Source organism: Dasypus novemcinctus, chromosome 5 (genome assembly GCF_030445035.2).
Source record: "Dasypus novemcinctus isolate mDasNov1 chromosome 5, mDasNov1.1.hap2, whole genome shotgun sequence".
NCBI lineage: Eukaryota > Metazoa > Chordata > Mammalia > Cingulata > Dasypodidae > Dasypus > Dasypus novemcinctus.
This window is the reverse complement of record NC_080677.1, coordinates 22,201,478-22,226,406: the sequence shown is the minus strand read 5'-3', so window position 1 is coordinate 22,226,406 and position 24,929 is coordinate 22,201,478. Positions and strand designations below refer to the sequence as shown.

At 41.4% G+C, this 24,929-nt stretch overlaps 1 protein-coding gene and 1 pseudogene across 7 annotated transcripts in view; one reads left to right on the top strand and one right to left on the bottom strand.

Moving 5' to 3' along the window:
• ELMO1 (engulfment and cell motility 1) overlaps positions 1-24,929 on the bottom strand; it is a 559,155-nt gene that overhangs the window by 31,249 nt on the left and 502,977 nt on the right. For all 7 annotated transcript variants that reach the window (XM_058296771.1, XM_058296773.2, XM_058296772.2 and 4 more), the window contains 2 exons: positions 16,579-16,742; positions 8,335-8,447 (listed from right to left, as the gene is read on the bottom strand). In XM_058296771.1, coding sequence (XP_058152754.1) covers positions 8,335-8,447; positions 16,579-16,742 — 277 coding nt within the window. The remainder of the gene's footprint in view (positions 1-8,334; positions 8,448-16,578; positions 16,743-24,929) is intronic.
• On the top strand, positions 736-2,131 carry LOC139438946 (synaptonemal complex protein 3 pseudogene; annotated as a pseudogene).

Sequence of the window (24,929 nt, the reverse complement as noted above, 5' to 3'; positions counted from 1 at the left end):
AAATAAAAGCCATACAATGAGCTTTATCTACATAAGAAGAATGCCTCTGTGATCTCCATTTTCTTCATCTATAAATAAGGTTCAGGAATTCTGACATGTACCTAGACTATGGCAATTCGTGTGTTTCAAAGTCTGAATTGTGGAGAAAACGTTTGAGGGAAAAAAAGTTATCTGATGGCTAGGAAAATATCTGGAATTTCTAAATGTTCAAAATTGTCTTATATGTACACCAAACACAGGCCATTTTTCTCAGAGACTTTCCCTGGTAAGGAACACTCTTATTGCCTGCGTAATTCATAGCCATCCTAATTAGGTGAATGTGAAATTACCAGTTTTCCATGAGGAGACCACGTCTGAGAATTTGTGACTTGCAATTCACAAAACCTACTTCCAAAGGAGGCTGCTGCTGGGGGAGTGAGCATCAGCGGCACTCCTGATGAAATCTCTCTGGGCCCAATGTAGCAGACTTTGGTGGTTCCTTCTCCCCGAATGACCTTTTATCTCACCTAAATAGCCCGAGATGACCATGAAGCCAGTTTAAAATGTGCTAAAAAGCTGCCCTCTCCCTGGCTACTTCTGAGGCAGGATTTTTGGCTATCAGAGCGACTGAAGGGTGACGGACAGCCAGGAAGGGAGTTAATGAGATGTGATGCCTGGAAATGCAGGCCTTATTTGTGAAAGGTCTTAGCCCATTCTTTACAGGAATCCCTTGTTTCTCAAGCTGAGATAAGCTCCATGGGTAAGCAGTGGTACTTGAAGCCCAAGGGTCATTATGGTCCAGAGATAAATTACACTCAATATTTGGAAACTTGTATGGTAAATAGTTTAATTCAGGCAGATTCACTATAGAGTCAAATGCACAATTTAGACTCATTGATAAGATAAAACATCAGCCCTCATAGACATTCTGCTGCTTGTACTTTCAATGAAGTTTATTCATTCAATGAATATTTGTTAAGTGGATGTGACAAAAGAGTCATTAAGGGAAGCGAATGTGGCTCAAGCAATTGGGCTTCTGCTTCCACATGGGAGGTCCCGGGTTCAGTTCCCGGTGCTTCCTGGAGAAGGTGAGCTGGAGCGGTGGGCAGGTGTGGTTAGCAGGTGTGATGAGTTGATGCAAGATGGTGCAATAAAAGAGACACAAGGAAGAAAGACAATGAGAGACACAACAAATCAGATTGCTGAGGTGGCTCAGGGGATTGAGTGCCTCTCTTTCACACGGGAGGTCCTGGGTTCGGTTTCCGGGGCCTCCTAAAGAGAAAAAAGTCATTAAAATGAAAGGCAGGGAGCTCAGCCGTGCAAAGCTGATGCCTCAGGCATGAGGTCAGGGAGGAGTTTGTCCAGCTCAGGATCTGGACCAGTGACAGCTTGTGACCTGTGAGTCAGAAAGTATCTAATTTTGGTGCCTCTGGAGGAAAGCATAGCAGGAAATCTGGGAAGCCAGCAACAGAGGATCAGGTTTTATGAGTCTATGACTTTGAGAAAGAAGATAAAAAAGACCTGAGTGGCTCAGAGGAGGATATTAGAGAAGGAAAGCTTCCAGTAATTGACAAGCATGGGGAGAAAAGGCCTTGCACTGGAATGACTGAGGAAGAAGATATGGGCGGGGGGGAGCAGTGAAGTACAGAATGTGTTAGAAAGATTTCGAACTGACATTAAACAAGGCTCTTCTTGCAAAGAGAAAAAGATTGGAAATGTTTACCAAGGCTTCTCTCAAAACCAGTAACCAGAAAATTGGACATGTTTGGAAAGCACAACAAGAGCAAAGGCAAAACTTAACCAAGAATATTCTCAGCAGTTTCTGACTCTGTTTCAGCAGTGGGATACAGATGTGCAGAAAGCTGAGGAACAAAAAGAAAATTGGCTAGTACGTTCTGACAGCAAACAAAAGGTTTTTCAATAATCTAGAATTGTTTAGAGGTAGAGAATGAAAATAATGAAGCAGTTGTGTGAGCAGTTCCTAAACAGCACAGAGGACTTGGAGAAGAATCATGAAAATTTTTTACTGGTACACAAAATGAACTTAGAAAGGAAATGGTTATGTCGCAAAAAAACAATTACGATGGACATTCAACAACAAGAGATGGCAAATATTAGAAAGTCTCTTCACGTTATTCTGATGATTCTTTGAAGGAAGAACTGAACCTAAGTAATATGATACAATTATAACATTAGGTAAGGGACATATAAACCTTTATAGTGGCTTGAAATTTCTAGTTTAAATTACTATTATCTTGTTAATCAATAGCTTTTTGTTAAGTGCAAGACACCCTTTCTGTTAATCTCCCAATAAAATCCAAAAAATTATGTGAGTAGCAGCAATTCCATAGTTACATATATCAAACTTTCAGTTCTTTGGTAGTGAGAGTGCATCTTTCTCCCTAACACTGTCAGATTGCTTAATTTTAGATTTTGGCCTCATTGGATCTGTATCAGTTGTAAAAGGTAGAAAGCACAAGTAGAACAGGTTATATTGTTCTTATTAAAAAATTAAAGAATGCAAAATCCATTTTATATGTATACCCTTCTGTATATATTTACTAAGTTACAGAGCCAATTCTAATAAAAATAAGATTTCAAAACAAAATCTATTGTATTGACTTACAAAATTTATCAAAGACAACTTAAGTTTGTGTTCTAGAACAAATTAAACTGCAAATCACTAAGACAGCTGTACAGAATATATAAATATCAGTTGTAAGAAGGAAAATGAAAGACAGGCATGAGAGACAAAGCCAAGATGTTCAAGAAAAACGAGTTTTCTAAGTTCTCAATGGCAATTAGGGGAGAGAGAGCAAACACTTGGGGAAGTGGGCAGGAAGAATTCAGCAGCTCTGGTAATACCACAGGGAAAAATGGGAAGGTGGAAGATCCCTTGTGTAACTTGTTCTCACATCATAAACTCCTGGAGAACAGCGGCTATTTATCAGGGGTCCATGAGGCAACAGCTACCTTCCTGCAAGGTTGCAGTCAACGTTTGTTTAAAAGAAACACAGAAGGTCACCTGGACCTCTGTCGTAAAAATATATGTTGTATGGCTGACAGAATCCCTCCTTCCAGAAGCTTCCATTCCTTGACTTTTACAAAACCACCTTCCCTTCGTTTTCCTGCTACTTTGTGCTAATTCTTCTCTTCTCCTGCAGAAGGTCCTCTTTCTCTGTCCACTACTAAAATGGTAGAAAACAAGAAAGATCAGTGCGTCACCAATGAAAGTGATGTGGACAACTCCTCTCCATTGAACAAGAAGTCTTGGATGGATGGCAAAATATTGAAAGAAAGGGAAAGACTTCAGAAGTTTGTCTTGACCCTTAATCAGATGGACGGATACTCAACTATCTTAGTTTTGGGAAGGCTTAGAGGCATGATGGTGTGCATATTTCGATCTTGAAAGTAGAGCTGCAAGCTCTGGCCAGGAGAGCACTCCCAGCATGTTGGGGAAAGACAGTTTCAGAATTGGGCATGAGCGACAGTTGGATTTGCAGTTTCTTTCTGTGGTAAGAAAAATGTGTAGTTTCCTTTCAAAATCCAGCATGAAGTTACTACTTCCTCAATCCCTCTGGGCAAGGAGTAGGTGGATTGGGTCATTAGAAACAATTAGCAGGAAGCAGTGAGAACATTATCAAAGACTGTTTACTAGCCTTTAAAGACAAAATGCAGTTAAGATGGCGGGCTCCCAGTCGAGCATGGAGGAGAGTAGATTGGTAGCCATCTCTTCATCCACATATTCAGAAACTCGGAATATCGAGACAATTTTGTGCTTCACTTCCAAAGTGGACAGCCAGCTGCTGATCCAGAAGGCCCTGAGCGTTCTGTGTTTGGAGGCTGGATGGCATTTTCTGAAGTAATTCCTTGGGATGCACTTCCACTATGACTTCGTATTTTTCCCAAGTTGACCTAAAATGTGCAGTCTTCAGTGTGTTCAGGAGAAGGTCTGTTTCTTGTTTAAGGTTGACACTTTTCAAATTATAAAACATAGCAGGCCCCAGTAATGTCTCTAAAGGGAAATAAATATCTTCCAGGTGATGAGAGCTAAGATTTCTCTATTGATTCAGGAAAGGGAAACAACTATAGATACAGGTGAAAGTCATTCTGCCTTTCAAATCTTCCTCATGTCACTGTATATTCTTCAAAATGAGAAATGCATGTTTTGATTCAGAATTCTACTGCTCTGGAGTGTGCTTCCCAGAAGGAGACTCCAGAGTCAAATTCTTTTTAGAGGATTTAGCCTAAGCACAGGCTTTAGCGTCGGATATAGCTGGGTTACAGGGTCTGTCATTTATTAGCTGCAGAACTTTGGCCAAATTATAAAAATTTATGATTAAACTATCTTAAAAAAAAAAAAGGATTTACCAAATATTTTCGGGATCAGTGGAAATCAAAAGTTGCAAATGCCAAAAAGAAAATAATGAAGTTTTATATAAATATGTAATATATATACACACACACACACACATATAAGATTAGTCTAGAAGACCATGAATAAAATGATCAGAAATGGAAAAAACAAAACAAAAAAAACCCTTAGGAATCCTTGTTCTTTGTTATTAAGTAATGAATAAAATGTGTCTAAGGTATCCATCAAGCACCTTTCACAGAGCTGGCTCTCAAAAAATGGTAGTATCTTTCAGTCCATGGAGTACCTCTCATCCACACTACTGGGCCCTCCACCTTTTGGGGGCAATGATTACGTTATTTTGATTTATTGGAAAGTACTTTTTTTTTCCTGAAAATAAACTAGCTCTTCTTCATTTGAAAATATGTACTTATTTATACCTGCTTTCTTTCTAAAAATGAGTTATTTTTAGGTTTAGTGAAATGTTGAAAGACAATCTCAATCCAGAATAAAGGAAGAAACAACTTGTTCCCAAAAAGGGTTTACATGGTTACTGCGCCTGAACACCCCATTTGGTGTGGGGTTTTCTGACAGAGCCAAAAGAGAAATGTAAAGTACATAGTCGTTGTTGGCAGAAATGTAGAAGCATACAGATCCTCAGGGGAGACAATGTTTGCCAAGCAGTGAATTCCAAAATGAATTTGTCATGTTAGCACTTAGAGGAGGGATGTTGGTCATGGAATGGATAATGCCCCCAGCAAGAAGATAATGCCCCACGCTCTCCTTTCTTGAAATGACTCTCCAATGTTTAGCTCTGGGCACTCATCAAGGCAATTCAACGCAGCTGACTCTGAAATACAAGAAGACTAGCGGGGAGTCACTGAGTCTGCAGGTCCTCTTAGTGCGGCTGATAACAGAAAGCTTCTGGGATTTCACCTCCACTCTCTCCGCAGAATCTCAGGTAGGTTTCATTGTGAAGGATTCTGCAACTAGAACCTTATATTCTGTGGAGGGGGCAGAATGGAAGGAAGCAAGTATGTAGCATCGAATGCCACTGTACCTTCTGCATCTAAAAACCTATGTGTGGAGAAACTACAAGCTAAAATTAGTAAGGGTCATGACTGAATGTTTGATAATGTGCTGAGCACTGTCCTAAGTGATATGAATGCATAATGTTATTTAAACTTCACAACTACTTGATGTAGCAACTTACTTCATCCTCATTTTAGAGATGAGGAAATAGAAACAGAGATATTGAGAAGGTTGCCTGAGATTACCCAGCTAGAGAATGGGGACGTGGAGATTTGAACCTAGCTTAAAGTCACTCATCCATGTCCTACTAGGTGTTGGACAAGTTTAAAGGGAGTGTGTATCGGCTTCTGGATGGCGAACCCTGCTCCTCTGTCTTCTAACGGCACATGGCAGGCTACTGTCTGTTCCGGACTAGGTTGTCAAGTGGAAACGCACCTTTTGCGAAAGGATTAAAAATGATTTACATCACGTTATCATTAATCTGTGTAAGTCTAAATGAAATGATTTTGATGGGGTGATAGGAAACTAATTTCAGCACGGTCTGTTTTGAATTCCTATTTTTAAGCACAGAGAACCAGTCACCAGATTTGAAACCCATTTACCAAACACCAAAAAGTCCTCCTTTCTGCACACAGAAGGATGATTTTACATTAAACACAGATGGTCATGCTTCCAAGGGAGCTGAACTAATATATTTATAATCTAGAAGCTAATATTTTTTGTTGTTCATTAGGTAATTCATTTTTAGAAAATTGGAACGGCTTACAGATAAGGGACTAACACTTCTTTAACAAAAAAAAAAAAACTGGAACGATTACATCTAGAAACAGGAATATTCTAGTAGAATCTACTGTGTTAGCCTATAAAAGGTGAATCTCCCAGTGAAATAGAGTGGAAGGTTAAAATTTAGTTGTATAAATTAGGTTCTGAAGGACTAGTTGGACATCAATGGTGGCATTTGGTTGGTAGGTGTCTTGTTTGTCACCCAACACCTCCCCCCATAATTTGGCCCTTTCCTCAAAGTCCAGTAAAAAAAAAAACCAACATCTGAAGTCATCTTTATGGGACAAGGTATCCTGAGTATTTATTTTTCCAATAGTTACAAAGAGATCGGGGCATACAGGTTGACTCTTGGCTTACAGATTGTCTATTCCTGTTCTCCTATTTTATAGATGTGAAAATGTGGCCCAGAGAGGTCACATGTCCTGCCTAAAGACACCTAGCTCATCATTTACAGAGTTAAGAAGCCCAGAGCTAACTCTACTGGTCCCTTGCTCACAGCTGTTTTTCCCCTAGACACTCTTCTGGGATAACGGCTACCTTTCATCGTTGCCTTCCAAGAGCTACATTCACAATCTCCTTTCTACCTCACAATAACCATAAAAGACTGGCATTAGTATACCCATTTTACAAGGAGAAACGGCTCAAAGTCACACAGCTAGAGGGGTAGAGGCAACATTCCACCCACATCTTCTGGCTCCTGGACCTTATCCTCACCAATGGGCCACACCATCTTCTTGGAATACAAATTAGACTGACAAAGATGTCAAGTTCAAGGCATGTATTGAAAAAGGAGGGAGCCAACTCATCCTTAAATTACCAAATGGGAGTGATGAGATACCTGTCTCACTGCTCTTTTAAATGTGAGCCTTTCAACTCAGCTGCCTTTTATTATTCCACCATTGTTCTTTCCAGAGACCCAGCTCCAAGCTCACGGTCATGGCTGCAAAGCCCCCATGAATAACTGGCATTTTCATTCATTGAGGAATTTCTGCCTTCGGATGTCCCCAAATATGATTTTTTATGGTAATATTTGACATATTTTGATTTTGCTGAAAATTCAGCACATTTAAAATAATATCCAGTGGGATGGGCTTGGCACAAATCCTGAATGTCTGTCAGTAGAGATGAGCTGCATGTCTAGTTAAGCCTCCATTGTGTTTCGGAAATACCTATCAACGTTTCTCCTTGGTCATAACAGGTATTTGTTCTTAGGACAGTTGCTAATGCTTATGCTTGTTATTCCTTTTTTTCATCAGCTCCTGGCCCATCCCTAGTCTCTTCTCTCTCCAAACCTTGATTTTCTCAGGGTTTTTGTGTTTGTGTGTGTGTGGGTTGGGGCAGTTGTTTCTAGAACAGTGTGATCTGAGTACTTTGACTTTGTTATCACCAGCATGTCATGAGGACAAGAAAATAATCAAGTAACTCTACTTCCCCAGCAAAGAAAAACTGGAAATTCTTCCCACCTGTTGGAACTGGTCTACTGGCACCCATTTTGATATAACATTTTGGGGTCAGAATTTTATAGGGCCATTTCAGAAATCTGTCCTAGAGGATTATAAAAACAGCTTCTACCCCACCTTGATGCATTGGATCTTACCCTAAATAGAATAATTCTGAGTTAGAAGAGATTCAGTGAAGGTGAATTGAGAAGAAGGACCATCTATGCTAGAAGTCCCAAGATCAAATTCTACAAATGTCAGCTCACTTGATACAGTGAGTTAATAAAAGTAAGGGCCAAAGAACTGACTGGGTGTGAAACTGTGCTCCTCTGTGACATTGGGCAAGTTACTCAACCTCTCAGCGCCTCAGTTTCTCATCTATAATTTGGATATAAACACAATACCTACTTTACAGGTTATCATGAGGATAAAATCCTTAACATAAGTAAAATGTCTAGAGAAGAGTCAGCTCTCAGCATTCATCAGCTGTTGTTGACACCATTACCAGCTGCCTTGGTACACTGAGTGGCAAAGAATGGCTCTGTGGTTCTGTGGGACTTTGGATAATTTTGGACTTTGCTTTTCTCTAGATACATATGTGAATCCAGAACTTACCTGGATTCTGACTCCAAGTCCAAGTAACTTGCTTTGTGGCCCACCCATAGACCAACACCCATGCCCTTGTGACGCCTCGTGGAGCAGGTCACCATTCACCCTGCCAGCATTGGGAGTATCCCTATACCATACCTTGCCGCCGCCGGCTGTTGAGTTTCCTAAAGCAGGTCCCTTCCACGAGGCGGTTCAGACGTTGTTGTTTGATCAGCTCTAAGATTTCTGGCTGAATCTTTTCCTTGAGTTCCCTGTTAAAAGATAAACACATATTCTACAGCATGCCTTGAGAAACAGTGCCTGGTTGGAAAAGTGTCATGGGCAGATGGGGCAGGGAAGGGTAAGCTGCATCATCTCATGAATATCCTGATACCTTCCAAATTGGTGCTTTGAAGAAACATTTATTAAGTTTCGTCAGTCAGGGTTATCTGTTACGATAACACTATAGATTCTGTGACATTTACAGAACATCCGCAAATGCACCAGCCATTTCAGTGATATTTTTCCAGACCAAAGCATACTGAGAGATAATTCTTCTTTTCTTTCACAAAGTCACTGCTATAACTGATCTATGTAAAGATTCACTCAGCTCTGCCAAGTCCATAAATCCCTAATCACATTCTTTTTCCCAGATGCTGTTTCTCTGCAATGGGTCAACTCCTAGATTACATTCATCGTCTGAACAAAGAGGAATGTTGGGCAGCCATGAAATGACAGGTCCACTGCAAACTCTGTGTCATGGGGGACCCTGAGGGCCATATTTTGCTTTTTATTCAGTCGTTCACAAAGGGGAACAATAACACTGTCCCAGATTCTAGCCCACAGAGATCAGGATAATGACGGAATAAATTAAAGATTATCTATATCTCATCTCAGGCTAATATAATGTAATTTAGTTTGAACGCACTATGCTGCAAAGACATTATGGTAGAGTGCAATGGTTTTCACATTGTTTTTCTTTCTGTAGAGAATTTTATCATATGAAATTTTATATAACACCCCCTTCCCTGCCAGCACTAGTAAAGGCAGAGCTGTTGTAGTTGAAACTGGACAAGGAGACCCAGGGTCCAGCTCTCAAAGCAGGGTAGAGCATTGGCCAGAAGAGACCCAGAAGTCTGAAGACTGAAGTTTCAGTCTAGACTTGCCAGTAACTACCAGCTCACATAGCTCAGCTAAGTCTCAGTTTCTTCATCTGTAAAACAGGGAGAAGAATCTTTCCTGGGCAACTGCTGTGACTCCCAAGGAGACAGTGTGAGCAGAAGTGCTCTACAAGGACAAGCAGGCATGCTTGGGAGTTCTGAACTTGCTTTGATACTTCTCTCCTTTCTTCAGGCTCAACAGTCCATATGTCCTATTACACTGAAGACAAGCCTCACATATTTTTCAGCTTCAGCCTTAATTTGGGATTTGAGGCACCCTGCTCTCACGTGTTCCAGTCTCAGGTGGGGAAAGCACTAACACCCGGTGAGCATCTGGTGTACTACCTGGGGGGACAGGTGTTTACATCATCATCCCTATCTTACAGACGGGGAAACAGCTCACGGAGGTTAAGTGCACAGCAGGGGTTACAGACTGAAATCTCCCATGTGCAACCTGCCTCCATTCACACATGAGAAAAGTAGGACCAAAAAAAGTTAAACAAAAGGATCCGGCCATTGTACAGTGTATTCTAGTACTCAGTTAATACATTGCATGGGCTTAAAAGGCTTCAAACCTCCTGTCATTGGATACTGTTCCATGTGGACATTTTACGGAACATAACATGGAAATTCAGCCACAATAATACATCTTGGGACACGAGGAAAGCCTTTCCTGTGCAGGTCTCATAGGGTTTCATCTCAGGCTTTCAGATCACTAAAACCATTTATTATCAGCGGTCAGCTTTTATAAAATGGTCTCAGTAAACTGCAGCTTTGATGAACACTTTTCTGAAAGCAAAAGAAGGTGGAGAATTGTCAATGAGTCACCCATGACAAAAAAATCACTGCTGCCGATTTCCAAGGCAGGACCACGGGGAGGAGAGGGGCAGACAGCACTGGAGGATGGAGAAAGTTGTTGAATTTCATCAATTCTTTGATTATCTACATATATTTTCTAAAACGAATTTTTATTTACAACCACTCTCTATCTACCAAGTGAAATAATTGTCTTTAATAGCAGTTTGTAGGGCTAGGGCTGAGTTATTGAATGAAGAGTAAGAGAGAGAGTGAAGGGCCAAGAAGGAGGAACGTAAGTCTGGGTGTGCTCAGTCACGACCCACTCCCTTATGGAACTGTCTTCCAGGGGCAGTCTGGCAAGGTAAGTGACTCTGCTGCTGCAAGAGTTTCCCCTTTTTAGTTATAAACCCCAGAGGACTCCAGAACGTGAATGATAATGAGGGCTATGGGACAGCATTTCCTTTTTCTTTCCCTAAGAATGGACACGGTGGCTATAAAATTCACTCATACTGGGAAAAAATGAGCAATCCAACATTATGTTTCTGTGGATGAGATTTGACCTCTGGGGCAATCCACATAATAACATCAGGGGCTGTAACTGGGTTTTGAAATTCTCATGGGCTCACTGGCTTTGCTTTTATATAAATATTCCTCTAATTCGATCTAGAAGTCTTGTCAATAAATAAAAGGAAGGAGATGAAAGGAGGGAGGGTAAAAGAACGTGCCAAGAGCAATCCAAAGTCTAACACTGTTTCCAGAAAACAATTCCAAGTCCAGTTCACTGCTACCCACAGAAGACAGCTAGCACCACTAGATTGAGGAGATAACCTTCCTCAACCCGGGAATGCCTTCACTGCGCTACTATCTTGTGTTCATCTAGAACAGGGGGAGGCAAACTTTCTCTCTGCAGGGTAAGAAAGTAAATATTTTAGGCTTTGTGGGCCATACAGTGCCTGTCACAACTACTTGACTCTGCCATTGTGGTATGAAAGCAGCTACAGACAGTATGCAAACAAATGAATGTGGCTGTGTCCCAATACAACTTTGTTTACGAAAACAGGTGGCGGGATGGATTTGGCCTGAAAGCCATAGTTTGCAAGCTCTGATCTAGAACAGCCTACCAGAGACTTTGGGTTGAGTGACACCGTCATTTTCACAGAAACCGATCTGTTTCTGTCTCAACGCTGGAGCGTCTCAGGGCTTGGTCCTTCATCCTCTTTGGTTCCTTTTGTACAGACATAGGGCTTTGAATATCATGTTGACAACTCCCAAATATCTATGTGTACTCTAGACGTCTCTGGTGAACTCGAGACTCATTTGTCTAACTGCTTGACACCTCCACTTGGATGTCTCACAGACACCTCAGACTGGACATGGCCAAAGCTGGACTCCTGCCCCTTGTCCACACTGCTCCAGTCATGGTCTTCCCCGTGAGCTCACCCTTGACTCTTCTCTCCTATACCCACCATCTAATCAATCAGGAAATACCACTGTCTTTTATCTTCAAAATATATCTAATCTATATTAGAGAATCTAATTACTTCTCCTCACCTCTTGCCTACATTATTAAAATAGCCTCCTGACAGATCTCCCTGTTTCCAGTCTTACCTCCCTAGGGTCTATTCCTAATACAGCAGCCAGAGGGGTCATTTAAGAAACCAAGTCAGATCACGTCACTCCTCTGCTCCAGCCCCTCCAATGGCTCCCTATTGGCTAGAAGGCCTGCTATGGCCAACAAGGCCCCATGAAACCAGGGCCCTGCACCTTTTTGTCCTTACCTCCTACTGTTCTCCACTTATTCCATTCTAGGCACACTGGCCTTGCTATTCGCCCAACAATAGTGAATACTGTAGACACACTGCTCCCACCTCAGGGCCTTGGTGCTGGTGGTTCTTCCAGCCTGGAATGCTCTTCTTCCAAAGGCCTACATGGCCTTCTCCCCTAAGCCCTCACACGTCTTTACTCATGTCACCACGGTAACTCGAGGGGTCCATTCTGACCACTCTGTTTACGAGTGTGAACACTCCATTTCCCTCATCCTGTTTAACGTTTTCATTGCATGCTATGTAATAACATATTTACCATGTTTACTGCCTGTTTCTCCCCAGTAGAATACAATCACCCCAAGGGCAAGGATTGTGTAAGTTTTCTTCACTGTGACATCACCAACACATACAATAGTGCCTGGCTTGGGGCAGCCCCTGGAGAAATAATTGTCAAGTGTTTTGAAGACTGAAAATCATATAACTGACCAGAATGTCCTACTGGCATTGGTTACAGAAAGCTTTGAGCTAAGCTTGCAGCCCATCTTTAGTGAGGCTGATGATTTTCAGGGTAGGCCTTATAGACTTATAAGTGGCTCCAAGCAGCTAATAATAAGAGTGAGCATTTCTTTGAGTGGATATTATGGGTCAGGCATGTGCCATGCACTTTTCTTTTTTTTAAGATTTATTTTTTATTTATTTCTCTCCCTTCCCCCCCACCCAAGTTGTCTGCTCTCTGTGTCCATTCACTGTGTGTTCTTCTGTGACCACTTCTATCCTTATCACCGGGAATCTGTGTTTCTTTTGCTGCGTCATCTTGCGTCAGCTCTCCGTGTGTGCGGCACCATTCTTGGGCAGGCTGCACTTTCTTTTGCACTGGGCGGCTCTCCTTACAGGGCACACTCCTTGCACGTGGGGCTCCCCTACGCAGGGGACACCCCTGCATGGCATGGCACTCCTTGCACGCATCAGCACTGCACATGGGCCGGCTCCACACGGGTCAAGGAGGCCCGGGATTTGAACCGCGGACCTGCCATGTGGTAGACGGATGCCCTAACCACTGGGCCAAGTCTGCTTCCCCATGCACTTTTTATTTGTGTTTTTTAAAAAAGTTATTAGAGAAGTTGTAGCTTTACAGAAAGCTATGTTCTTTTGATGCACCATTTGCTGAATCCTTATAACAAGGATAAAGAACTTTTATCACCATTTTCAGAGGAGAGGAAAACAAGGCTTAGGTTGGGTTAAGTAAATTGCCTAAAGAACTGCATTGAACTCTGAACCCACTCTATTGGTTCCCAGAGCCCAGTTTTTATACATTTCATTATTCTACTTCACCTTGCACCTGCCCTCACCATCCCCCCATCAGGTTGGTGTTAAGTGACCTAATTTTGGGCTATTCAAGTTTTTTTTCCCCTCAAAGATTTATTTTATTTATTTATTTCCTCCCCCCTTGTTGTTTTGCGCTTGCTGTCTGCTCCCTGTGTCCATTTGTTGTGTGCTTTGTCTGCTCCTCTTCTCTTTAGGAGGCCCTGGGAACTGAACCTGGGACCTCCCATGTGGGACAATGGCGCTCAATCGCTTGCGCCACCTCCACTTCTTGCTTTGTTTATGTCTCTCATTGTGCTTCCTCTTTGTGTCCCCTTATTGCATCATTTTATTTTGCGTTAGCTTACTGTACAGCTCGCTGTCTTGCTCATCTTCTCTAGGAGGCATCAGGAACTGAACCCAGGACCTCCCGTGTGGTAGGCAGGAGCTCAATCACTGGAGCCACATCTGCTTCCCCACTTAAACTTTTTATACTCATTAACTTTGATAATTTTGTGACTGGACTTGTCTCCCCTGTTAAATCATGCTAAGTAACAAAAAAAACAAAAAACAAATATCTCCCCTTTGAAATAATTAGTTAAGTGCTAAGAAACAAAACAGTTTCACCGTCCTGCCAAATATGTATATTTCTCCCCAAATAATATTTGTTCATTCCGGGTTCACATTTTTCTTCTCAGGAAGCAAAAAGGTTTTATAAAAATGGTGCATGTGCCTCGGGGGGTCTGCTGCTGAGTGGGGTTTGCCACCCTGCTGTGTGCAGCAGGCAGAGACTGCCAGGCAAGGCGTGAGAGCATGGCAGGGCTCAAGGGGCAGGAGAGATGCCAATGGCCAGCCTGGTCCTCACTAGTGGCCAGCCCCAACCAAGGTGCTTGTCCTTGTCTGCAAATGGAAGTTTAATGCAGGTACCTTAAAGGTTCTTTTTAGCTCTAACTCCCAAGCTTGGGTGAGAAACATTTTCCATGTGCTCTTGGGATAACACACACCTCCTCTGCTAAGCACAGTCTATGGTCAGTTTCTGCATCCCCCCCCCCCCCACTGCCCAATGAACTTTTAAAGCCTAGGACAGAGGGGGACCAAGTGTTTCTGGTTTACTGCCTGTCCTAGCACCTAAGGGACATAGGAGCTGCTTAGTCCATGTTAGATGAAGGAATGAATGAACGAAAACCAGCATACATGTTTCATCCCTTTATCTTTGCTTTATCCCAGAGCCAGTTTGGCAGCAGTTAGGTTCCCATCCTACCCCACAATGAGATCCCACCTAATAGCTCATTCTAATAGGAAAAGAGCAGGCAAAACCCATCACTGTAGCAGCTGGAGGCCAGCTCACACCTGCCTCCTTTAAAGGCTGGGATTATGATCAGAAGGTCTGGGGCCTCCCTCTTTAGATGCTGGAGCCTCTGACAACTCTGTAACTTTCCTGCAATCACATCAAGAACTCCAAGAGGGCCATGGTGCTTTTAAATGAGGACACAAAGAAACATACAGGAGATTTTCTCTCTGTTTGTATTGCTTCTCCTTATGTAATAAATGCAAAGATTAGAGCTTCTTATGCTAAAGGGAAATGAAACCTTTGGCTGTCACATGCAGAGCCTTGGGAAGTACAGTCATCAAGCCAAAGCAGGAGCAAAATGTTCACACTTGACAAGCAGTTAACGTTCCTACTTGGGACAGAGTCATGCTCAAACACTAACTTAGAAATCACTTGGCTTTCAAAGAAGTGGTCCCTCAAATATCCCGCCAGGTCTCAGAATTGTTGCAAAAGCATAATAAAGTCTCCCTGTGTTTACCTATCTGCTAAGACAGATATTATGAAATCTGATGTTTCAGGAAAGTAGGCCCTGGGATGGGGTAAGGCAACTCTGCCTCCTTGCAGCTGAGAAACTGCATCTCTAAGGAGCCCAGTCATTTATCCAACATGCTTTCCATTTTTGGCTACTGCCTTCCTCTGGCTGAGGACCAATGCAAAATCCCTGCAGTGCCTTTCATAAGAGTTGGCTGGTGCTAGTGCAGTTACAACTTAGGTTGTACAATGGTGTAAGCCAAAAGCACTTAGGAAGAATTTTCCCTTTCCTGCTAACTTCATCCCAATTAAAGTCTGTTCTCTCTACTGGTGCTCCTTGAGATCTAAAAACAAACACATACATAGATGTTAAATACTAGCTATTGTCCTTTCAGACTTGTGCAGGTTTTAATCTCTTCCTAGCCCTGAGCAGAGCAAAGGAGCTCTGGTGGGGTGGGATCAGCAGACCCAAGTTCAAGTCTTGGATCCTCCCCTCACTACCAAGTTCCTTCAACTCTCTATGCTCCATCCTCATCTTTGAAGGGATGAAAGGGAATGAAATACCATGGGGGCAGGAGCACTTTTAATACTGCCAAGTATTAAAAATGTCAAATATTTGAGAGTGAGAAAAAGAGAGAAGGGCAGAAAAAAGACCAGAAGCAGAGAGAGCGAGAGAGTGTGTCAGAGAGAGGTTTAAGATGGATTTCAGCGTCACACCTAGGTTATAAGTTTGCTTCATATGAAAGTTCAAAAGATTATCCAATCTTCTGGGGGAAATACTACCCATCCCACCCTTATCTTCTTCCCTTTCAAATATAAGGGTAACAAAACTGACCTAGCTTCCAGAAAAAAAAGGCCAAGGGAAGGGAACAGGTCAGTTGTAAGAGAAGGTGAAAAAAGAAAACACAGTAGTCCTCAAGCTTCATGATGGAGGTTCAGAATATTTTAAAGATGGAGGTACATGAAATTGTGCAACTGTGACAAGTGGCATTTGATACAAAGTCCAAGAAAAAGGACTGCTGCGTCCCTACTGTAGACCTTCTGTAGGTTAATTAATGGTCACAAGGGTGATATGAGATCCTCTGATGCCAAATAGAGCCAAGTGGACAGGGAGAAGGCTGCTCTCTCTTTTCTCCACTTCTCCTCCCTCTCTCCATCCCACTCACTCCCTCTCAGGCTCCTTATTAGAGCAAATGTTCATACTGTGTTCATCACCAGGGGGCCTCATTCTGACTGGGCCAGAGCATCTGGCCACTCAAGAGCACCCGCACAGAATAGGGTTTCATGGGCAAAAACACTGACCCAAGTGTCAGAAAAGGTCCAGTACTTGCATTAACCGGGCCACTTTCTGGTCTAGATTCACTCTGCCGGCACCTGTCCCTACCTCACCCTCAGCCCCCTCCCCACTCCTGCTCGGCCTCCACACGTTGCTGTGGAGACTTCATTAACGGAATTCAGATCTCGTGGAATGCCTTTTGTTGGCGTTCCCCGAAGCGCTTACATCCCAGCTCAGCTGTGTGACAGGTTGTCCTTAGAAATGGAGCCTTCGGGGAGACAGAGGGCAGGGATAACTTACAAAATGGGGCGAGACTGGAAATCTTCCTGGTTCATCCTCTCAGACTGGCGAATCTTCAGGATCTCAGTGTAGCTCAGGTTCTGCAGTTTGCTCTTGAACTGGTCCAGGGAGCTAGGCTTGGTTGTAAGCGCTCTCATAACCTGTTCCTTCACCACCTGCATTACCTGTAGATGAAAGGAAAATCATAATTTTCCTGGGGGCTGCCATTTCCTATTCGGAAATCTCTTTCACAGGTAATGGTTCCCTACATGCCTAAACCCAATCCCCTATGCAGACATTCTCAGCCTAAACTTTGAACATACTTTAAGGAAGAGTAAACTCCCATTACACCTTCTTTCCTTTTTCTCTTATACTGTTGGGACCACAAGGAAGGAAATAAGACTAACTTGGAAATGAGTGGGGGGAGGAAAGCTTGGGAAAGGAGGAGTGCTCCATTTTCTGGATATATTTTGTGACTATTGCTGTAGCCACACTGTAAACAGTGAGAACTCAAGAGTCAAGAATGAAAGAAGGCCAAGCAACATCTAGAAGCCTCCCTATTAATTTTTTTTCCCCAGGAGATACTCACCAAAGCACAATTGATTGTGGAAGCTTGGTTGGCACCAGTTCAAATGAACGTGAACAGAGATACATATGCCCCTCCCAGATTGTTTTCCACATATGGTTAGGCCCTCAGTGTTCATACAAATTATGCATTTAGAAATGTTTATACCTCTTTGAGTCATTAAAAAAGAGCTTTCTTAAATTAGAACAGACATATCCCATTGGAAGCCCCAAGAAAACAGAAGAACATGGTAATTTGCCACCACAGGACAAGTCTAGCCCAGAAGGAGGCAATAAACCACTGCCTCTATTAATGTGGATTCATCTTTCTCTGAATATATAAAGCAGGAAAAGGCCAGATGCATCCAAGAAACTTGGAGTAATCTTGCTGCTTCTTTTCTCAGCTTCTACTAGAGATGAGAACAATTGCCACAGTTTATAAGTACCTACAAGATATTATGGTAGGTACTTAAATATGTTCTTTTCTCTTTATCCACTCAAATCTGTGAGGTAGATATTATCATCATCACCATTAAGGTTTCAAAATATAAAATAACTGGTTCAAAATCACACAGCAGGTTGGTATATGGCCGAGCTGGGATTTGAACTCAGGATTTTAAATGCTCTTCTATCCTACTGCCCATACTGACATTCTTGGTGTCATTATTAACTTAACAGTGAGACAAATCTACACATGTGCCTCTGTATGCTCTATTTTGTGGCAGGTGCTTTGTTATTCATCAGCTCATTTACTCTTTCCTCCAGTATAATAGAGAAGGTGTTACCATTATTTTAAAGAAAAGGAAACTGAGATTAAGAAAGGATTCATGACTTGCCCAAGGTCACACATATATAGCTCAATTCTAAGATGCCACATGGCACAGCATGGTGGATACAGCATAGACTTGATATTCAACAGCCCTGGGGTATCTCTTATCCTTTATTACTATGAATGTGATCCTAGTATAATCGTTATGGCTTCTTTTTAGTGTTCCATTCAATAATTCACACATAGTAACTACTTACCAACTGCTCACTGTCTAGTTCCACCAAAATACCATTTTCATGAAACGTCATTTTCATCGCGGTAACAATTTTATAGCATGGAGAAGACCATGGAGATCAGGATTTCCAAGTCTACCTGACTGCTAGACAATGGCAAACATCTCATGGCCTCAGTGAATAACAGTGAGTCAAAATGTCCTCCTGTTGCTGAACACTTGAAATCTTCTGTACTTGATGAGTGTTATTTAGGGATGGTACAGATGGCTATGAAACCTGCTTAAATTTCTTTCTCCAAGTGTCGGTCACTCCTACCTATTTGTTCTACCCACATCAGGTCCTGCCCAATGATCTTCCGAGGACTAGAGGATGTTGGGTAGCTGAAGAAGAAAGTGAACACTCCTTGCCAGTCAAACTAAACTGGCCCTTGGGAAAACCTGAGTGGAGCCATCAGACCTCAGTGGAAACCACAGGCCCATGACTCCCAACCCTTGGCAGGCACCCTTTGCTCTTTTGTCACCGGCATACCCATCCCTTGCAGTGCACCATATTCTACATCATCTATGTCCACAAGGACCCCACATCAACCACATCTTCCTTTAGCCAACAGAAAACGGCTGATATGAGGGTGAGATGAGCCACAGTCAGCTGGAAGAAAAACAAATCTATCTAGTTCTACCTGGTATCAATCCTCATTCTTCCTTATATATTTTTGACTTTTAAGAACTACTTTCACAGTAAGTATTTCCTCTACTAGGTAACAGATTTGCATTTTTATAGGGAATTCCAGGGAGGCAGTACCTTATCATGAAAACAAATAAAATCACAAACAAAAACAAGGCTAAAAGAAATCGCAGGAAACTTCAGAAGAAAATTGGGGGGCAGACAGGCCTATTGCTTCCATTCACACAGCTTTGCTTCATGCAGTGGGCACCACTGTTCTCAGAGGACCTGCCCCTCACAGCTGCCCTGAGAAGCATTTTCGCTTGGTAGAACAGTCCGTAAAGGCCAGAAAGGCAGATGGCTTGTGGACTTGGACTCACAGGAGTACACAGGGCCATGGCTGGGCTGCTCCCTGCAGTCCATTCATCCACTGGTTATTAGCTTACCCTAAGTGAGACTGTACTGATGGAAGCTATTAACAAATATCTGCGTAAGAGGCGCTACTTGCAAAGTCAACACAACAAACATTACTGAGAACCTACCATGTGTCTACATGTGCTGGTCACAAGGAATTCAAAGATGAGTAGGATATGGTCCTTGCCTTCTGTGAAAGAATGGACTAATAAGAGAGAGATACATGGCCGAAAGTCATTACAAGTATGGAAGCGATAGAGGAGATGGACTGATGGATTTTGTTAGCAGGTGGGAAGGCACTGCAGAGAAATAGACATTTCATATGGGTTTTGAGGAAAGAACAGGTGGTCATTGGTATGGAAAGAGATGAATAACCTGGGCACCAAAACAGGCCAGTGCGTGGAGTTGAACGGGATCCACGGGACTTGCGAGATCCTCGGCTGGTGCCTGGTGGAGAATGGCCCCGTACCAATGTGAGCACCTGCCCCCACCCCTACGCAGGGCCCGGGGTGGGGTCTGCAGGGCATCACACATTAGCCCTTTTAAACCTGGGCTGCATCTGACTTGGTAACAGTTATAATAGAATCTTTCCACGTTCCCAGCCAAACTCCATGAAGGAAAATTTCCAGTTAACCTTCTTTCTTTACTCCGGTAAACGGCTACATTTGGGATACTTAACAAGTTTTAAAATTGTGACCATCTTATATCATGCATTACAAATGGTGGCTCAATTTGACCAAGGCTGAACTATAACACTCTGCTATTTCATGTGAGGGGCACTGCAGGATGCTTTTTTCCCCATTTAGAGAAATCACATTTGAACCAAGGAGATAATTATTGTCTCCCAATGTTATGTGACCTTCTGCAGGGAGGGAAGACACGTGAGAAAGAAAAAAGACATAGCAGTTAGAATACCAGATATGGAAGAAGAAATTTTTAAATAGAATCAGGTTAATGCTGTGAGAGTTTCAGAGATATATCCGCTCCCTTCATTTTATAGATGAAGAAATAGAAGCTTAGAGGACCAGACGATTTTACCACTTCTTATATGGCCTTCTTTTTTTTAGCAAATCAATTTTATTGATACATATTAATAAAGCATACAGTTTATCCAAAGTGTGCAACCAATGGTATTCAGTATACTTACATAGTTGTACATTCATCACTTCAATCATTATTAAATCATTTCATTATTTCAATAATAATAAACAATAAACAAACAAACAAGAAAATGCCTCACTTCTCAATCTCTCTGTTTCCCCTGCTGTACATTACTGCTATTTCTGGCTAATCTTGCACAATTATTTATTTATTAAGCAGTTTTATTGAGATATATTCACATACCATATGGTCTATCCAAAGTGTATAATCAAGGAAGCGGATTTGGCTCAACTGACAGAGCGTTCAAACCCAGGGCCTCTTGACCCATGTGGTAAGCTGGCCCACGCGCAGTGCTGATGTGTGCAAGGAGTGCCATGCCACGCAGGGGTGTTCCCCAAGCAGGGAACCCCATGTGCAAGGAGTGCACCCTTCAAGAAGAGCCACCCCATACCAAAAAAAGTGCAGCCTGCCCAGGAGGGGCACTGCACACACGAAAAGCTGACGCAGCAAGATGACGCAACAACAACAAAAAGAGACACAGATTCCTGGTGCCGCTGACAAGAATGTGTGCAGACAAAGAATACACAGAAAATGGACAAAGAGAGCAGACAGAGTGGAAGGGGAGAAAAATAAAAAATAAATCTTTAAAAAAACACAAAAACCCCACAAAGTATATAATCAATGGCACTTTTTTTAGCTGTTAAAAGTCCTTTATTGTAAAATTGTAAAATAAACAGAAAAACAGATTGAAAAAAATTACAAATTTTAAATGAGAATACAAGGCCAGGTTAGATTTAATATGATCAATTATAAAAAAATAGTTAGCATAGCAATAAACACTTTTAAATATAAAAACTAATTCAAATATAATAGAAATTAATTATAACAATTCTAATTTTTATATTACATCTCTAACTATTGGACATAATAAACTCTAAGAATGAAATAAACTATTGGTTTGGTTATTTAATTTCCATTTAGGCCATAATTTTTTCTAGATAATCAAATTCCTATTTGAGAATTATTCACATCTTATTATAATGAATTACAGCCAACAACAATTTGCCAACTCATAATTTTATGAGTTTTGTTCAAAAGTATTCATGCTAAATCATTATTGAATTAAATGATTCAAGAATTAAAGAGTATGAATAAGAAAGGGTTAAAGAAAAATGAAGTATCTAAAAATACATCTCTTCTCCAGTCCTCCTCAATTAAAAAGCAAGTGTTTATTTTGTATGAAAAAAATTACAGAATCCTGACCACAAGAACAATTTGTCAATTACACTGAGTAATTCTTGTTCATATACTATAATGTTATTTAACATTTATCTGATCTACTCTAGTTCTTTTTTGGCTACTATTTGCATGGAATACCTTTTTCCAACCATGCACTTTTAACCTGGTTGTATCCTTATTCTGAGGTGGGTCTCTTGTAGACAACATATAGACAGCTCATATACTTTTTTAATCCAGTCTATCAGTTTATGTACTTTGATTGGGGAGTTCAATCCATTAACATTCAGTGTTATTACTACAAGGCATTATTTTGTCCTTTGGCTTTCTGTTTTCCTATTGTTCTATTGTTGGTCTTCTTTTCCTTTAGTGTACCCTTCCTAATAATCTTCATTTCTAAACCCTTCTCCAGATCTCTCGCCCTTGTTTTTTCCTTTCAGGCTGCAGCACCCCCTTTAGTATCTCTTGCAAATCTGGTCTTTTGTTAACATATTCTATCAGTTTTTGTTTGTCCGTGAAGCTTTGAACTTACCCTCATTTTTGAAGGACAGCTTTGCTGGATACAGAATTCTCGATTGGCAGTTTTTCTCTTTCAGTACCTTAAAAACATCATATCACTTTTTTCTCCCTCCATGATTTCTGATGACAGTTGGCAATTAATCTTAGTGAGTTTCCCTGTATGTGATGCTTTGCTTTTTTCTTACTGCTTTCAGAATCCTCTCTTTAACTCTATTATTTGCAATTCTGGATAGCAGATGTCTCAGGGTAGGTCTATTTGGATTAATTCTGTTTGGGGTGCATTGTCCTTCTTGGATATTGATATTTATGCCCTTCATAAGGGTTGGGAAGTTTTTGTTCATTATTTCCTCAAATATTCTTTCTGCCCTTTATCCATTCTCTTCTCCTTCTAGGATACTAATAATGTGAATGTATGTGTGTTTTACATTGTCATTCAATTCCCTGAGACTCTGCTCCATTTTTCCATTCTCTTCTTTTTCTGTTCTCTTGTCTTTTTCAGTTCAGATGTTCTGCCTTCAAAATCACTAATTCTGTCTTCAAGCAATTCAAATCTGCCCTTATGTGCTTTTAAAGTATTTTTTAAAAAATCTCATCCAATGTGTCTTTCATTCCCATAAGGTCTGTTACTTTTCTTGGCAAGCTTTCAAATTGTCCTTTATGTTCTCCCAATGTCTTCTTAATATGCTTTATTTCTTTTAGTCTATTTTCTTTAAGTTCTTTGAAGTGATTTAGGAGCATTGTGTGATTATCACTGATTAATTATATTAAATCCTGTATCTCTTCAGGATATTGGTTTGTTTCTTTGGCTAGGCCAACTCTTCTTGCTTCCTACTATGGCTTGTAATTTTTTGCTAATGTCTAGGCATATGAACATGTTCCTGAATTTTCTCTGATGGCTAATTCCTCTCTCTTGCCTATTGTTTTGGTTTTTTTCCCCCCACAGCTCTTCTTTGATATTTGGTTTGACTTATTCTCAGTCTTTAAAATTTCCCAGCTTAAGTTTTCAAAATCAGGCTAGGGACTCACTAGTGGGGCGCAAATTATCTCCCAGGGTTGGGTACAAGCAGCACTAACAATTTTTTCCATGCAATTTCCAGAGCTGCCAGCAGATGGGACTAGTCAGTGCCCCTTTCCATGGAGGTGTTTCAGCCTCTGCTTTCCTGTGTTCTTGTGTTGAATCTCCAGATTGGAAATTCAAAGCAGGCTCTGTTGGCCAAATTCACTGCAGAAAATCACCCAACTTCCCCTTCCTTTTTCCTTGAAGCAGCTGACAGGGAGGAAGATGTCTGCTTCCCTCTCCATTAGATGCAGTGAGCCCGGTATTTTACCTCAGCTTAATATCTTGGGGATGGGGGAGGGGAGCCCTTCCCAGTCACCATGGGGGCTTGGTAACACACGTTTGTCATTCTAGCTTCTTCATCTCTTTGTCTCTCACCCTCCTGGAAGTTGTGTAGCACTGTCCTGGTCTGCTGACTCCCAAAGCAGGTCCCTCAGACAGCTTTTGGCTCTTTCTCCATTACTTTTGTGGCCTATTAGTCTGTTGCCATCTTTCCACAATCTTCCCTTGTTTCTTATGGGGCTATTACTGAAATGACGATCATCATACCACATCTGCCTAGACACAATGAATTGTCTATAAGATGGGCATATGATCCAAACTGACCAATGAGCATCCTTCCACCAGACTTCTCACTTGAAGATAGAAATAAAATATGGTCTTTCTCCCTCAAATTGAGAAGTATAAGACAATATGACCTTTAATATGGGGGAGAGTCTAAGATAATAAGACCAATGCCAATGAATCTGATAGAAGAAAGAAATGTGTGTGAAAGCATTGGTAATGTTTAAAACTCTCCTCAGCCGTAAAGTCAGTTCAAACATTACAGTTAGTAGTTTGGTTACATGAATCTTTTTCTTAAGCTGGTTTAAATGGGATTCTTCTCACTTGCAATCGAAGAATCTTAATAAATAAGATGCTGCAGTGCAAGAGGACTACCAGCTGTGGGGATGGGTTTGCCTGGGTAAGGGCAGAGCAGGAGAGAGAAGCTGGATAGAAAGACCCAAGCTACTGCTATAAGAAATGACTTTTTAAGAATTCACTTTCACTTGTATGCTTATAGTTGTACCTTTGCATGAAAATGCAATAATCTCTTATGTAGTGTGGGAAGCTCTTCAGTTCCTACTTACATCTCATGCTTAAAATCCACTGTTAAAGCCTTATTCCTCTGGCTTAAGACTTGGATCCTCGCTAGATGCAAGAATCCACAAGTGGAACAATCCTTTAAAGTCTCAAATCCTTTCAATTCTCAACAATCCCTTAAATTTCAGTTTGAAGAATATATAGAGTCTTTCCCAGGAGCAGTTTGCTAGGGAGAAGGGAGAAAATCCTTCACCCAGGCCCTGGGGAAGGGATGCAAGCAGTGGGTATAAAGTGTAGAAGAGAGTCGGTGGAGCCAAATATGGGCTTTGCATACTTCACTTCACAATTCTGCATAATACTGGCTCTACGAAGTTCTGCAGCCCCTCTTTTTTTTTTTCCTTCTTTCATCTGTGTGCCAAGGAAACCCACATGAAAGGTGCCATTGATTTTTTTAGGAAGACAGATCAGTATGTAAATCAAATATTCCTCTGTGCCTTTACAAAGTAGTTTCTACGAGGGTTATAATTAATGGTTTTAACTTTCAGCTAATGCTCCATGTGTACAATTTAAATCAAGACAATTAAACCACCATCCTTAACTCTGTCCTCTTTAGAAAATATCAGAAGACCTTATACCATTTGTTTGGTAAGTCCTCAGATGGTGTAACAGAGGCATCAGCAAATCAATGGAGTTAAAACTTCTTAGTTGCAGAATGTGCTTTAGAATCTGCATT